The following is a 14431-nucleotide window of genomic DNA, read 5'->3' as shown; positions in this document are numbered from 1 at the left end:
TAAGCTACACATTTGCCTTCGAACTATGCCGAGAGTTTACCGAAATCGTAAACCGACGACTTCGTTCAATGTGTAAGTGAATTGAATTTATGGCGTGATTTCCTTTTCCTGGAGGGCCCAGTGGGAGGCAATAGGCTTCTCTTCCCAAACTAAAGATGTCCACCAAACGTCGGATTTGTGGGTAAAAGGTAGTCAGAACTGAAGTGGGCAACATTGTTTGCGTCTTGCTTGTGGATGACGCTCCTTTAGGAGCGGGCCTAACATTTCCAGCCCGGTTGGCGGAGCGCTAGGCCCGCCTCCAATATGGCCCAATCGGGAAGAGGGAAAAGCTGAGAACTAAGTAGGTATTGGTTGGCTTCTGGGCTAATCGGAAGAGTCCCTGTTTGGCGGGAGTCTTGACCGCCGCCGGAGCTCTTGGATCCTCAGCGCCAGCTCTGGGTGTCCGGCCGCCGTGGCCATGTTTGTGTCCGATTTCCGCAAGGAGTTCTACGAGGTGGTTCAAAACCAGGTGACCCTTTTTCTTACATCTCGTGACCTTGTGGGGGGGGGGATCCGGGGGAGCGGCCCTGGAAGGGCACGAGGGGCCCGCGTTCTGTTCTCTGCGTTCAACTGGCCCTCTCTTTTCCTGACAGAGGGTCCTTCTCTTTGTGGCCTCGGACGTGGACGCTCTGTGCGCTTGCAAGATTCTTCAGGTGAGCCTTGCGTACTTTGGGAGGGAAGGGCCAGGGCCAAAGGGTGAGGGAGCAGGCGGGGCCCCGGGAAGAGTTTGGGAGTGCAGGATGGGCTGGGAGTCGGCGCAGGAGGTGAGGAGCGCATAGGGAACCGCTCTTCTCCCCACCCGCCAGGAGAGAGTGCAGGCTAGGGTAAGGTGCTGGAGCAACTGAAATCTGGGGAGAGGGACTTTTAGAGGTCGCCTCTCTGGCAAGAGTATTGGGTGGGTTAGAGAAGGATGCGGCAAAAGGCAGTTAGTATTTTTGCAATAACCTGGCTGAAAAATGGTTGCATTGGAGAGACCGTTAGACCTGGAGTGGCTTCTCAAATGTGGGGTTTCAGAGGAGTCTGTGACAACTGAGGGCACAGTGGTGTCATAAGCAATATAGGAAATACAGGATTCTTTTCTCTATTAGGGAAGATCATTGGTTCGGTTTTGAATATGGTGCAATTTTTACATGACCTTTGATCAGGCTGTTGGGTCAGGAACTACTTCTCCGAAGACCTAGAAATAAAATAAGCCTCCCCCACCCTCGATGTTTTCCTTTGGTGATTTTCAAAAATTCATTAAAGTTCACAGAATGATATAGTCAGCACTCATATTTCTATCACCTAGTTTCTTCCATTAACATTTTACTAAACTTATCACAGGTCATTCGTTTCTCAACCTTATTTTTTTTTAAGTGCATTTCAAAGTAAATTGCAGATGTCCTAAATATGATAACTTTTGGAAATGATCTCTCTCAGGCTCTGTTCCAGTGTGATCACGTGCCGTATACGCTGGTTCCGGTTTCTGGGTGGCAAGAACTTGAAACTGCATTTCTTGAGCATAAAGAACAGGTATGATAGAAGCATTTTAGAGTCATTAGTCTTTTTTTTTTTTTATTCAGTTGCAATGTAACACTAGCATTCTTTCTAGGTCCTCAATAGGTTGCTTGTATGTTTAAGTATCAACTACATTAGCCAATATGGAAGGAAAAAATGAGATATATGCAGAGTGACTTACTCTCAAGTTGTAGAGACAGAATTGATAACCAAAAAAGATAGTGAATGTGGACACCGTCTAACTTTGAATTTGTGTTGCAGACATTTCATTGTAAGGTGCTTAGAGTTTAGCAGTTTGATTTTGATATGGCCTAGTTAAAATTAGGTGGCTATTTTACATTATCTTTCCAAGAGAAAGTATCCCAGTTCCAACTGGTAATCCAGGAACATATCTTCTCCCTTTGCAATTTAAACAATAGAGGCCAGGACTCTTACCACCTCTGCATGCGGTTGTGCTGAGAGATGGGACATTTTAGATCCCACTGGATGGGACTGGAGTAGGGAAGAGGGTCTCTGGAGTCTGTGGCAACATTTAGGACTGTCCAGAGATAATCCTTGCCTGGAGCTCCTGTCATCACGGAAGGAGCTACCTGTACCAACCTGATATTTATAAGCAAAAGGTTCTCTATAGAGATAGGATATAGTAAGACTTAAAATGATATTTAGATGCTTATTAAGCATGGGGTGCCCGAGACTTGTTACAAATTTAAACCTGTACGGCACTGTCAGTACAGAGAGGCAGCACAGTAGAGTAACTGAGATCTTCAAAGGCCCATTTATTTACTTATTAAAAAAATTTTTTTAATGCTTATTTATTTTTCAGAGAGACAGAGCATGAGCAGGGGAGGGCAGAGAGAGGGAGACACAGAATCTGAAGTAGGCTCCAGGCTCTGAGCTGTCAGCACAGAGCCTGACACGGGGCTCAAACTCACCAACAGTGAGATCATGACCTGAGCCGAAGTCACCTAGATGCCCCATATTATTATTATTTTTTAATATCTATTTTTGAGAGAGAGAGAAAGCGTGAGTCGGGGAGGGGCAGAGAGAGAGACATAGAAGTCAAATGCTTAACTGACTGAGCCACCCAGGTACCCCTGCAGAGGCCCATTTATGCATTTGAAGTCTTGTTCTGCTCCTCATCAACTTCTTGACCCTGTGCATGAGACTGAGTCATGCTGAACCTCCATGTGCTCCTTGGTGAAGCAGAGACAGCCACAGGGCTGCCCATGGGGCCTATCTCAAGGTGTCATCATGGAAATGAAATGGCATATGTAGTATATTAAAGCACTTCACACAGGCCAGCTGTGTAAAGCCCCTTGCCATCAGGGCCTCACTGGTGTCAGGGGCTTGATATGTCTCAGCAGAAGGACTCAGAGACCTAATATGCTGAAGGTAAAGGATCTACTCAAGGCACTTACTTCCCAATGTCTCTCTCTTTTTTTCAGTTCCATTATTTTATTCTCATAAACTGTGGAGCTAATGTAGACCTATTGGATATCCTTCAGCCTGATGAAGATGCCATATTTTTTGTGTGTGACACCCACAGGCCAGTTAATGTCGTGAATGTCTATAATGACACCCAGGTAACTAGGCCTTTGGGGCCCATGTCTTCCCCAAGTTCTATCCTTTGTCTGTACCTTTTATGCCATGGGCAACATCGCACCTGATGTTCTAAGCAAGGCATGTATCCACCTCTCCTACAAGAGTTAGAACAGCCTGAGGGCAAGAATCTGGTCTTGCTTATCTGTGGTGAGAAACATAGCACCTAAGTAAGTCTTGGAGGCGCTCAGAATGCATTTTGGAATTCACTTAACCTAGAAAGTGTAGGGACCAGAACCCTGCACTGAGCCTGCCCTGGGAGCTGAGGCCCAGCCTGGTGTCATTGAATACTAGGGGATCTAGAGGCGTTAGCCCTACAAGTGGGGCTAGGGCCTGCCCTGCCCATCCAAAGGGTAGTGTGAGGACCAACAAGACAATAGTGTAAGAGACCACTGTTAGCCTAACATGGCCATGCTGTGCTTCCTCTTTGAACCCCCAGCAGCAAACATGGAGCCTGGCACAGGACAGCCACCTAACCATTCTCTGAGTTGATCCCACCCATGTTATCAAAGTGTTGGCCCTGATGTTCTCATGTGAAGGACCACTCTAAGTGAAGTCAGCCTGGAACTGCTTTTAGAGACAGCAGTTTTACTCCCTTGGGGATCGCACACCTCCCTGTCTTCTCTCAGAGTCCAAGTTGTGCGGTGTTCATTTTGTTTGCTTGGAGTGTGGCATGAGAGGGAGTCTTTTCCCCAGACTTACATGACTGGATAGTTTTTAATTTTTGGAATTTTTGCATATCGCATGGTGCAACTCCAATGCCTCTGAGAGGAAATGAAAGCAAGAAAATGTTTGAGAAGTCTGAAATTCTCAAGTGGCTCTTTGTACAGAAACCTTAATGAGTCAGCTCATTGGGAAATAAGATTCTGTAAGAGAAAACATGTAATGGAGAGTTTTCTGTCAATGAGAGAAGAGAGCCTCGATTGCTTTTTGTTTTAATCTTAGATCAAACTACTCATTAAACAAGATGATGATCTCGAAGTTCCTGCCTATGATGATATCTTCAGGGATGAAGAAGAAGGTGAAGAGCATTCAGGAAATGAAAGTGACAATGGGTCAGAGCCTTCTGTGAAGCGCACACGGTTAGAAGAGGTGGGTTTTGGCCTCACCACAGTCTTGAGTAACGTCGTTCCCAGAGGTCAGAGCTCAGGCTGGAGCCTTCGGGGTCCAGGGGTGGCTGGGATTCAGCAGGCACCAGTATTGACCCTGGACTCTGCTATCCCCTGGCTGCATGGCTTCAGGCGGGCTACCGAACTTCTCTGAGCTTTGGCATCCTTGTCTGTACAGTAGAATTTCATCAGATGAAATGAAACTTAGGATAGCTCAGCTCTTTGCTGAGCAATACAGAAAGTGGCACCTGGGTGGCTCAGTCAGTTAAACATCCAACTCTTGATTTCAGCTCAGGTCGTGGGGTTGCAGTTTGTGGGTTCAAGCCCCGTGTTGGGCTCTGCGCTGACAGTACAGAGCCTGCTTGGGATTCTCTCTCCCTCTCTCTACCCTTCCCCTGCTCATATGCTCGCTCATGCTCTCTCTCTCTCTCTCTCTCTCTCTCAAAGTAAATAAACATAAAAAAAAAAAAAGGCAGCAATACAGAGAAACGATAAATAGCATAAACATCCTCTCCCTTCCCCACTCCCCTCCGGATTCTCTGCAGTCATCATGAAGGAACGACATGGATCTATGGCCCTCAGCCAGGCTCAGTCTCCAGTGGTGATTCCAGGGGAAGCATCTTGTGTGCAAAGATTAGAGTTGTTTGAGCCTCGTGAGTCTTGGGTCTGAGATGTTTACCCGATCTGGGGCCTGGCCAACAGAAGTGGCCTGCCCAACACTGGTGGCTTCTGCTACATGGAAAATTAAAGGTGGGAGGTGGTTGTTCCTCTAATAGGGCCATGTTTTATTCTAGTGTTCAGTGTTGTGGAAGAAGCTGATGCCCTCTGATTCCCAGTCCTGGGTGTCCATGCTGAAATTTGCCTCTGGAATGTTTCATCCTTGGCCTGACATTTCCCAATAAGGTGCTTTAGCAGAGCTCTTTTGAGCCATTTTGGGGACATTCAGTACACTCTGTCCATCTGAGGGGTGTGTCCTGGGAGTGTTTTCTCCTTACCTTCCCTGCCTTTGAGCCATCCTTTCTCTAGAGTTTTGGGTAGTCTGATCAGAGACCTCAGATACATTCTTAGATTCTCTTTCATCTTGTCTAGCTCTTTATCTGTTCCACTCTCTGGCCAACATCTGGTCTTTATCTTCTAATCTTTGATTTCTAACAGCTCTTTTTTTGTTATCTAAAGCTCCTTTTTGTTGTAGCATTCTTTTAACTATTAACGAACTGCTTTTCATCAGGCTCCAAATATCAGTATCTGGGGGATTTTCTTTGGAAACATTCACGTTCTGCAGATAAGAGTCTTAGAATTCTCCATCCTAACTAATATATTTAAGCACCTACTCTGTGCCAGGTGTCAGTAAGGCCCTGGTGTCTCTGGGAGAGAACAAATTCCTGTCTTCACAAAGCTTCTTTTCCAGTGGGGGAGGCATCAGGAATGAGCACAGGTCAAGGATGGTTTCAGGTGGAGAGCTGTGTCATATCAGGAAAAATAAAGCAAGGTAAGGGGCTGGACAGGGAATGGGCTGCTTTTATGAAGGTGGCTATGGACACTTGACCTGAATGAGGAAGGAAAGAACCAAGAATATCCCTAGAAGGTACATCCAGTGCAGTGTCCCCAGACACGAGGGCTCTGAGGGAAGAACAGGCAAGCTAGAACTGACGGGAGGGTTTGTCAGTAAAGAGAATGTCGTTGGTCCTGATGAGATGTCAGAACATGTCAGAGCCTCCATTGACATGTTTAATGCATCTATTTAGAATCTGAGTTTGTGAATGCTTTCTATGATATTCACATGCATAATTATGCATGTGTAACATGCATAATTTCCCACCGACTTTTTATTTTAAAAAAATTGTTGATGTATACAACAGTTGAAAGGATGGTACAATGAATGCCCATATACCTTTCATATAGATTCAGCAATTTTGCACATTTGTCACATTTTGCCACATTTGCCTTCTTTTATATATATATATATATATATATGTATATATATGTGTATTTTTTTCTTTTGCTTAATCATTTGAGAATAAGTTGCAGGGGGACCTAAGTTGCTTGGTCATTTAAACATCTGACTTTTGATTTCAGCTCAAGTCATGATCTTGCAGGTTGTTGGTTCAAGCCCTCATTGGGCTCTGTGCTGACAATGTGGAGTCTGCTTGGAATTCTGTCTCTTTCCTTCTCTCTCTGTCCCCCACCGCCCCCAGGCACATGCATTCTCTCTCTCAAAATAAATAAGCTTTATCTACTTTTTAAAGTGTTTATTTATTTATTTTGAGAGAGAGAGCGAGCATGCATGTATGCGAGCAGGGGAGGGGCAGAAAAAGAGGGAGAAAGAGAATCCAAAGCAGGCTGCACACTGTCAGCAAAGAACCCAATGAGGGGCTCGATTCCACAAACTGTGAGATCATGAGCTTAGCTGAAATCAAGAGTTGGATGTTTAACTGACTGAGCCACCCAGATGCCCCTAAATAAATAGACTTTAAAACGCATCTTCAGGGCACCTGGGTGGCTCAGTCGGTTAAGCGTCTGACTTCCGCTCAGGTCATGAACTCGCGGTTTGTTAGTTCGAGCCCCGCATCTGGCTCTGTGCTGACAGCTTGGAGCCCGCTTCGGATTCTGTGTCTCCCTCTCTCTCTCTCTGCCCCTCCCCTGCTCATGCTCTGTCTCTCAAAAATAAATAAATGTTAAAAAAAAAAACAAAAAAACACATCTTCTAAGATCATTCTCCTCTATAAATGCAATACCATTATTGTATGTAAGCAATTAACGGTGTCCTCTAATATTCAACCCATATTCAAATTTCACTTGTTCCCCAGAATAGATTTTGCAGCTGCTTTTGTTTCTGAAGTGTCATCCAACCAGGGCTGGCACATTTGCGTTTAGCTATTTCTCTTTTTTTTTTTTTTTTTTTTTTTAATAAAGTGATATCTACACCCAACATGGGGCTGGAACTTATGACCCTGAGATCAAGAGTCACACGCTTCTCTGACTGAGCCAGCCAGACACCCCTCTTAATTGTCTTTTCACCTAGACCAGGACCCCACTCTTTTTGTTTTATCTTTTTTTTTTTGTTTCTGTTTTGTTTTGAATGACATTGGAGGCCAATCCAGTTGTCTAGTATTTATCACTTGTTTGTGGAATACTTTTACTTGCTCCTCTATCCTTGTGTTTTCTGTAATCCAAGTTTAGGGCTACATATTTGATTTTGGTAAGTTAGCCCTCTGAGACTACCTCAACGGTAATTAAATCTTCATGATTTGTAAATATACGTGGATTCAAGATATATTCTCAAAAATATTTTTTTTTAAAAAAACTTTTTTTTTTTTTTTAACGTTTATTTATTTATTTTTGAGACAGAGAGAGACAGAGCATGAACGGGGTAGGGTCAGCGAGAGGGAGACACAGAATCTGAAACAGGCTCCGGGCTCTGAGCTGTCAGCACAGGGGCCCGATGCGGCGCTCGAACTCACGGACCGCGAGATCGTGACCTGAGCCGAAGTCGGCGCTCAACCGACTGAGCCACCCAGGCGCCCCAGAAATATTTTTATTAATAAGAGTGTACACTCAGAGATTTAGAGACAACAGGCTATAAATATGGAAACGTTACCTTCCTTTACTTCCCTTACTCTTCTCTGTTTATGTGAGTTTCTTATTTATATTCTCTGTGTACATTTAGATCCACCTCATACAATGATATAAATTTTGCTTCAACAGTCAAACATGATTCTATTCTAAAACTCAAGAGGATAAGGAAAGCCTATTGTATTTACCCGTTCTTCCTTCCATCCTGATGTTCCAAGGTTTTTTCTTTTGTCATTTTCTATTTACAGAAAGTCCTTTAACTTTTTTTAGAGGCATTCTGCTGGCAGTAAATTCTCTTAGTATTCCTTTTCCTGAGAATTTCTTGACTTTTCCCTTCATTCCTGAAAGATATTTTCACAGGGTATGGGATTTGGGGTTAACAGCTGTTTTTGGTCAGTGCTTGAAAATGTTATGCTACTTCTGGCCCCTGTGGTTTCTAGTGAGAAATCTGCTGGCATTCATACTGTTTTATCCTATACATAAGATGTCATTTTTCTCTTGCTTTTTTTGAGATTTAAAAAAAAAATGGGGGGGCGCCTGGGTGGCGCAGTCGGTTAAGCGTCCGACTTCAGCCAGGTCACGATCTCGCGGTCCGTGAGTTCGAGCCCCGCGTCGGGCTCTGGGCTGATGGCTCAGAGCCTGGAGCCTGTTTTCGATTCTGTGTCTCCCTCTCTCTCTGCCCCTCCCCCGTTCATGCTCTGTCTCTCTCTGTCCCAAAAATAAATAAACGTTGAAAAAAAAAAATTAAAAAAAAAAATGGGGGCTCTAATATTCAGAAGTTTAATTACGATGTGTCTTGGTGTGGATTTCTTTGGGTTTAACCTATTGGGATTCAGTCAGCTTCTTGAATCTGTAGGTTTATATCTCTTGCCAGATTTTGAGCTATATTTCTTTGTTTTCAGGCATTATTTATTCCAGGGTGTTTTCACCCTTTTTTTTCCCCTCTCCTTCCAGGGCACCAATGACAGGAAAGTTAGGTCTTTTGTTGTAGGTTCACATGTTACTGTTTGTTTGTTTGTTTGTTTTTCCAGTCCATTTACCCCTCTATTAATCAGACTGGATATTTTCTATCATCGTATCTGCTGGTTCTTTCCTCTGTTCCTCCATTTTGCTCTTGAGCCCCTCTACTGAATTTCTATTTCAGTTATTGTAATTTTCAGTTCTAAATTTCATTTTGGTTCTTCTTCATTTTTCTACTTATTTACTAAAGCTTCCTATTTTTTTCATTTGTTTCAACTGTGTTTTTAATTACTCATTGAAGCATTTTTGTGATGGCTGCTTTAAAAATTTTTGTCAGATAATTCTCACATCTTTGTCATCTTTGCATTATCATTTATGGATTTCCTGTTTTGGTGTTCAATTTGAGATTTTCCTGGCTCTTGGTGTGATGAGTGCTTTTCAAATGAAACCTGGACATTTTTATATTATGTTTTGAGACTCTGGATCTTAATTAAGCCTTCTGTGTTACCTGCTTTCTCTGACATCATTCTGGCAAAGGAGCAGGTGGGCAGCATGTCTCTTTATAGCCAGGTGGAGATAGAAGTAAAGATTCTCCACTTAACCTCCATTAACCACCAAGAGGAGTGGCTCCTTGTTACCACTGGGCAAGAAAGGTCTAGGCTCACTACTTGGCCTCCTCTGATACCACCCCAGTGAGCATGTTGGGAGATGTTACAAGTGAAAGGTGGAAGTGTTACAGGTGGGAGGTATTCACCAGGGTGGGAGTCTAGGCTTCTATTTCGTCTTTGCCAAGTGGATAGGGGTGGGGCCACAGTTTTTGGTCGTGGTGGCTGGATTAGACCAATTATTGTCTAAAAGTTTTTTGTCTTTCAAGGCTGCTCTTCAGGATCCTTTGGCTTTTGTTGAGGATTTTTTTTCTCTGTGCCTGTTGGGGTTTCCAGGTTGCTGGCTTCTTCAGCTCCAAGTCTAGGATCTATAAGCAAAACAAAACAAAACAAAACAAAAACCCAGTGGCTGGTACGTGGAAGGATATTGGTAACATTAGTGCTTAGTGATCTGGCGGGGAAGCCAGTATGAAGTAGCTATGCACTTCTGGATCACACAGTGATGGGGATGATGGAAGGCTGGAGTGGACAGACGGAGCACATGGACAGAGTGTAGCCTGAGCAGGCACTGGGGAAGCATCTGCTTCTGTCCACCATATGGTGTCTGTAGTGCCAGTGGACTAGAGAGGTCTCAATCGTCCCCCACTTCAGTTCTTCTCTTCTCTAGGACCAGGCTGAGCTCAGGACATGGGAATGAATGACCCATGTTTTCCCTCAGGGGTCCATGCCCAGTGGCTTCTGCCTGATCGGAACCTTCTCGGGCTACAGGGGTACATTCCTGGCTTATTTGCTCAACTTTTTTTTTAATGCTTATTTTGAAGGAGAGAGAGATAGCACATGAGCAGGGGAGGGGCCGAGAGAGGGGGACACAGAATCCGAAGCAGTCTCCAGGCTCTGACTACAGAGCCTGATGTGGAGCTCGAACTCACAAGTTCTAAGAACATGACCTGAGCTAGAGTCAGATGCTTAACCAACTGAGCCACCCAGCCTCCCCTATTTGCTCAACCTTTTGTTCTCTTTGTCCCTACATCAGGAGATAGTGGCACAAACCATGAAGAGGAGGCAGCGAAGAGAGTGGGAGGCTCGGAGGTGAGTGTGTACTTCAAGCAGCACTCTGTGCCATGGAGTCTGCAATCCCTCTGGGATACCTATGTTTTCCATGGCGACTGGATACTTTTTTTTTTTTTTTTTTTTTTTTTGCATTTGAGGACAATACATTTAGAGAGAGAGAAAGAGATTGAGAGTGCATGCAACCAGGGGAGGGGCAGAGAGAGGGAGAATTCCAAGCAGGCTCTGTGCTGTCATTGCAGAGCCTGGCGCAGGGCTCAATCTCATGAATCGTGAGATTATGACCTGAGCCAAAATCAAGAGTTGGATGCTTAACCAACTGAGCCACCCAGGCACCCCCAATTCAGTTAGTTTAGAGTCTCTGGGCTGGTGGCTCCAGGAGTGAGCATGTGTTCCCTGTATCGGAGAAGAGCTCTGGATCCCCTCTGTATCATGCTGTGGTCTTACAAGTGGCAGGACTGGGCCCAGAGGTCTTCTGCTCTCTGTTAGGAATAACAGCCCCTTGTCTTTTATTTTTGTTGTTTTTCCAGATATAGTTTTATTTGTAAGTTCTTCCTAAATGAGATAGATGCTAATTGTATAAAAGTTTTCATAGAAAATGTGAATGAGAAGAAAACTGAATTATCTATAATTCCTCTTCATATTGCAAATTAAAAAATTGAAGTGCTCCAGGGGCACCTGGGTGGCTCAGTCGGTAAGCGTCTGACTTCAGCTCAGGTCATGATCTCACTGTTCATTTGTTCGAGCCCCACTTTAGGCTCTGTGCTGACAGCTCAGAGTCTGGAACCTGCTTCGAATTCTGTGCCTCCCTCTGTCTCTGCCCTTCCTCCACTCATGCGCTGATTCTCTCTCTCTTAAAAGTAAATAAATATTAAAAAAAATTGAAGCACTCTAAAATAAAAAAATGGAAAGATTATTGTAGCTTGAGGTGACCGTGCCACAGTGCCGTTGAGTTGAGTATTCGTTACTTGATCCAGTCCCTGAAAGTCTCTGCTGTTCCAGCTGAGGGCGTTGTACTTGGCTACTCCCTCATGAAAGGACAATGAAAATATATTTTGGGAAGTGCAATGAAAAGGAAAGTGAATATAATCCATATTCAATGATTGGAAGAGATTCTGGCTTTGAATCAATCTTCCTGGGGTATCCATACTTGTGTATTTTTTATGTGATCATAACACGCACCTAATTTTGCATTGTTTTTACTTAATCTAACCATTTTTGATAGTTCCAACACTTTTATGACTTGCATTATACTTATATGGCCAATCTCCTTTTCAAACTGGAGGTTACTTCTGGTATTTTGCCATGACAAATAAGGCTGCAATGAACAATTGTGTTTGTGCACATAGTGTTGTCTTGCTTGTTCCTTTGAATTGTTGTCTTAGGATAAAAGTGGGATTCTAAGATTATTCTATGCCATTTTACTTCTTTCATTGGCACAAGCCTTTTATGTCAATATTGCTCCCTTTCCTGCATTGCACATGTGCATTCTGAAACAGTCCATAAGCGAATACAAAGAGTACTGTGACTTAATGTGTTTCTTTGATTACTGTCAAGTTTTAGCATTTTCCAAATGTTTGTCTTCCTTGTACTGCTTCCTGTTGAAGAACTGCATTTTATGTCATTACAGAAGAGACATCCTCTTTGACTATGAACAGTATGAATATCATGGGACGTCGGTATGTACGAATAGGTGTACTTCACCATAAAGTTCTGACTCAAGGGTCAGTGACCTAAAACATGAGGAGAAATGAGCATATGTTTTAGAACCACAAAAGCCTGGGGTGTCTGAGTAGCTCAGGTGGTTAGATGTCCAACTTCGGTCCAGATCATGATCTCACGGTCCATGAGTTTGAGCCCCGCGTTGGGCTCTCTGCTGACAGCTCGGAGCCTGGAGCCTGTTTCAGATTCTGTGTCTCACTCGCTCTCTGCCCCTCCCCCGTTCATGCTCTCTCTCTGTCTCAAAAATAAACGTTAAAAAAAAAAAATTTTTAGAACCATAAAAGCCTGATTTGAATCTGAGCCTCACAACTTCTGCTGTGTGACCTAGGGCATGTGGGGCAGCCTCTCTGAGACTTAAACTTTTGCTCCTCCATAAAAGGAAGAGAACAGCCCTCATTTCAGAGGCAGTTGTTAGGATGATCCTGCACACCCAATAGGTGCCCAAAGGACAACAGCTATTATTTTTGTCCACCATCAAAAATACAGAACAAGTCTGTTTATAATTACTGAGGCCCATCACTGCATGTGTTATGGAACAGAATTTCACATGGAAAACCTACTGTGTTGACTGTGGCAGGGATTTTTTTGCTTTGTTTTGTTTAATTAAAAAAAAAATTTTTTTTTAAGTTTGTTTACTTATTTTGAGAGAAAGCATGCACAAGCAGGGGAGGGGCAGAGAGAAGAAGAGAGAATCCTCAGCAGACTCTGCGTCATCAGCGCAGACCTTGATGCGGGGCTTGAACTCATGAACTGTGAGATTTTGACCTGAGCCGAGATCAAGAGTCGGACGCTTAACCAACTGTGCCACCCAGGTGCCCCTGACTCTGGTACTGTTGAGTAGAGCTCAAGGCTGTAAGGATCCCTAGAAAATTAGTTTCCAGTAAAATATGTGTTCGGTGTTAGCATTTGGCCCTGGGGCCTTGAACTCTGAGTGCCATATTTCCAGTATCCCTTTTAGTATCAAGGTCTCATTGTCCTTTGAAAGATCATCTTTTTCCCTCTCTGCTCTGCCCCAGCACATGGAAAATTCCAAGCAGTGGGAGGTGGGTGGGGCAGCAGACGCCCAGCTCCCTCCAGATTTGTGAATCATTCCCTTGGAAATCCTCTCTGGTGGGCAGCCCAGCATCGCACAGCCAATGAGACTTTAGAATCTTCTGGTCAGACACTGATACCCCTTGTTGTCTCCTACCAAAACCCAGACTATGCTCACAGGGAGTTAGTTGCTTCTGTCTGCAGACAGCCCTATTAGAAAGATCTTCCTCACAGAGGTCCTGAAGCACCCTTCCTCTGTAATGACCAGGTGATGAGAACCAAGGCCCTGCTTCATCCAGCCTTCCTGAGAGTGTGTGTAAGCCTGCCAGCCAGCCAGGAGGAGTGTGTGGACAAAGGTCCCTAACCTCCTGGCTTCATTGCCTCCCCAGGTATCACTGAGGGTTCAGTGAGATGTGTAGAGGCACTAGCACAGTGCTGTACTCAGGTGTTCTCCCTTGCATGATGAAGTATGTACATAGAAATGACTAGTTAACAGAGGAGACCATGCAGATGACTTGAGTTCCTCTGTCTTCCTCCCTTGGTTTGGCCTGGAATCCACCAATGCTTCCTTCCCTAGTTGGGAAAACCTTCAATCTGCAGGGGCTTGGCTGGGATCCTGGACAACCCAGCCCTGGTGCACACCCTGCCTAGGAGCACAGCTGCCTTGGACCTCAGGCTTCTTTCTTTCTTTCAGTCAGCCATGGTGATGTTTGACCTGGCGTGGATGATGTCAAAGGACTTGAACGACATGCTGTGGTATGTAGGCCCCAGTCAAGACCAGTGCTGTGTGGGGCTTTCTTCTCCAAGTAGCCTTGTCCTTCCACAGTGAGAACAGGGTCTGGAAGAAGACATCACTGTGTGGTCCCCACCAGGAACATTGGACACAACCCTTTTCTGGGAATAGGCATAGCCCTGGTTGTCTTCCTTTGAGGCTTTTGTCTGCATACAAACTCCTAGGGGAAATGTAGGGAGCATTGTCGGGTGCAGAGGGTCGGGGGTGGGGCCCGAGTGCAACTCTAACCTTCCCACCCTACCACTCAGCCTTGCTGCCTCGTAAATTCAGGTGACAGTAGGAGTGGGAGATTTGACTATAGCAGCCTTCGTCAGGCAGCTTTGCTTCCCTGGTGTGCTGTGAAAACTGGTACAGGAATAACCCTTAGCCCACCTCTGAGTTTGCTGCACTGGCTGCAAGCAGGAGCACCCAGCGCATTGGGGTGCTGTACACAG

At 44.7% G+C, this 14431-nt stretch overlaps 1 protein-coding gene across 1 annotated transcript in view; it reads left to right on the top strand.

The window, feature by feature from the left end:
* The first annotated feature begins 351 nt into the window (after positions 1-351).
* The window catches only part of CDC45 (cell division cycle 45), a 33348-nt gene continuing 19268 nt past the window's right edge, over positions 352-14431 (top strand). Inside the window, exons 1-8 of the mRNA XM_047098269.1 lie at positions 352-508; positions 633-692; positions 1459-1551; positions 2982-3119; positions 4081-4227; positions 10416-10471; positions 12081-12129; positions 13899-13960. Coding sequence (XP_046954225.1) covers positions 458-508; positions 633-692; positions 1459-1551; positions 2982-3119; positions 4081-4227; positions 10416-10471; positions 12081-12129; positions 13899-13960 — 656 coding nt within the window. The 5' untranslated portion in view covers positions 352-457. The remainder of the gene's footprint in view (positions 509-632; positions 693-1458; positions 1552-2981; positions 3120-4080; positions 4228-10415; positions 10472-12080; positions 12130-13898; positions 13961-14431) is intronic.

Source organism: Lynx rufus, unplaced genomic scaffold (genome assembly GCF_022079265.1).
Source record: "Lynx rufus isolate CCGP_SWC_20201006 ecotype Redwood Valley unplaced genomic scaffold, mLynRuf1.p SCAF_45, whole genome shotgun sequence".
NCBI lineage: Eukaryota > Metazoa > Chordata > Mammalia > Carnivora > Felidae > Lynx > Lynx rufus.
The sequence above is the reverse complement of the archived record's forward strand: the minus strand, read 5'-3'. Positions and strand labels throughout refer to the sequence as shown.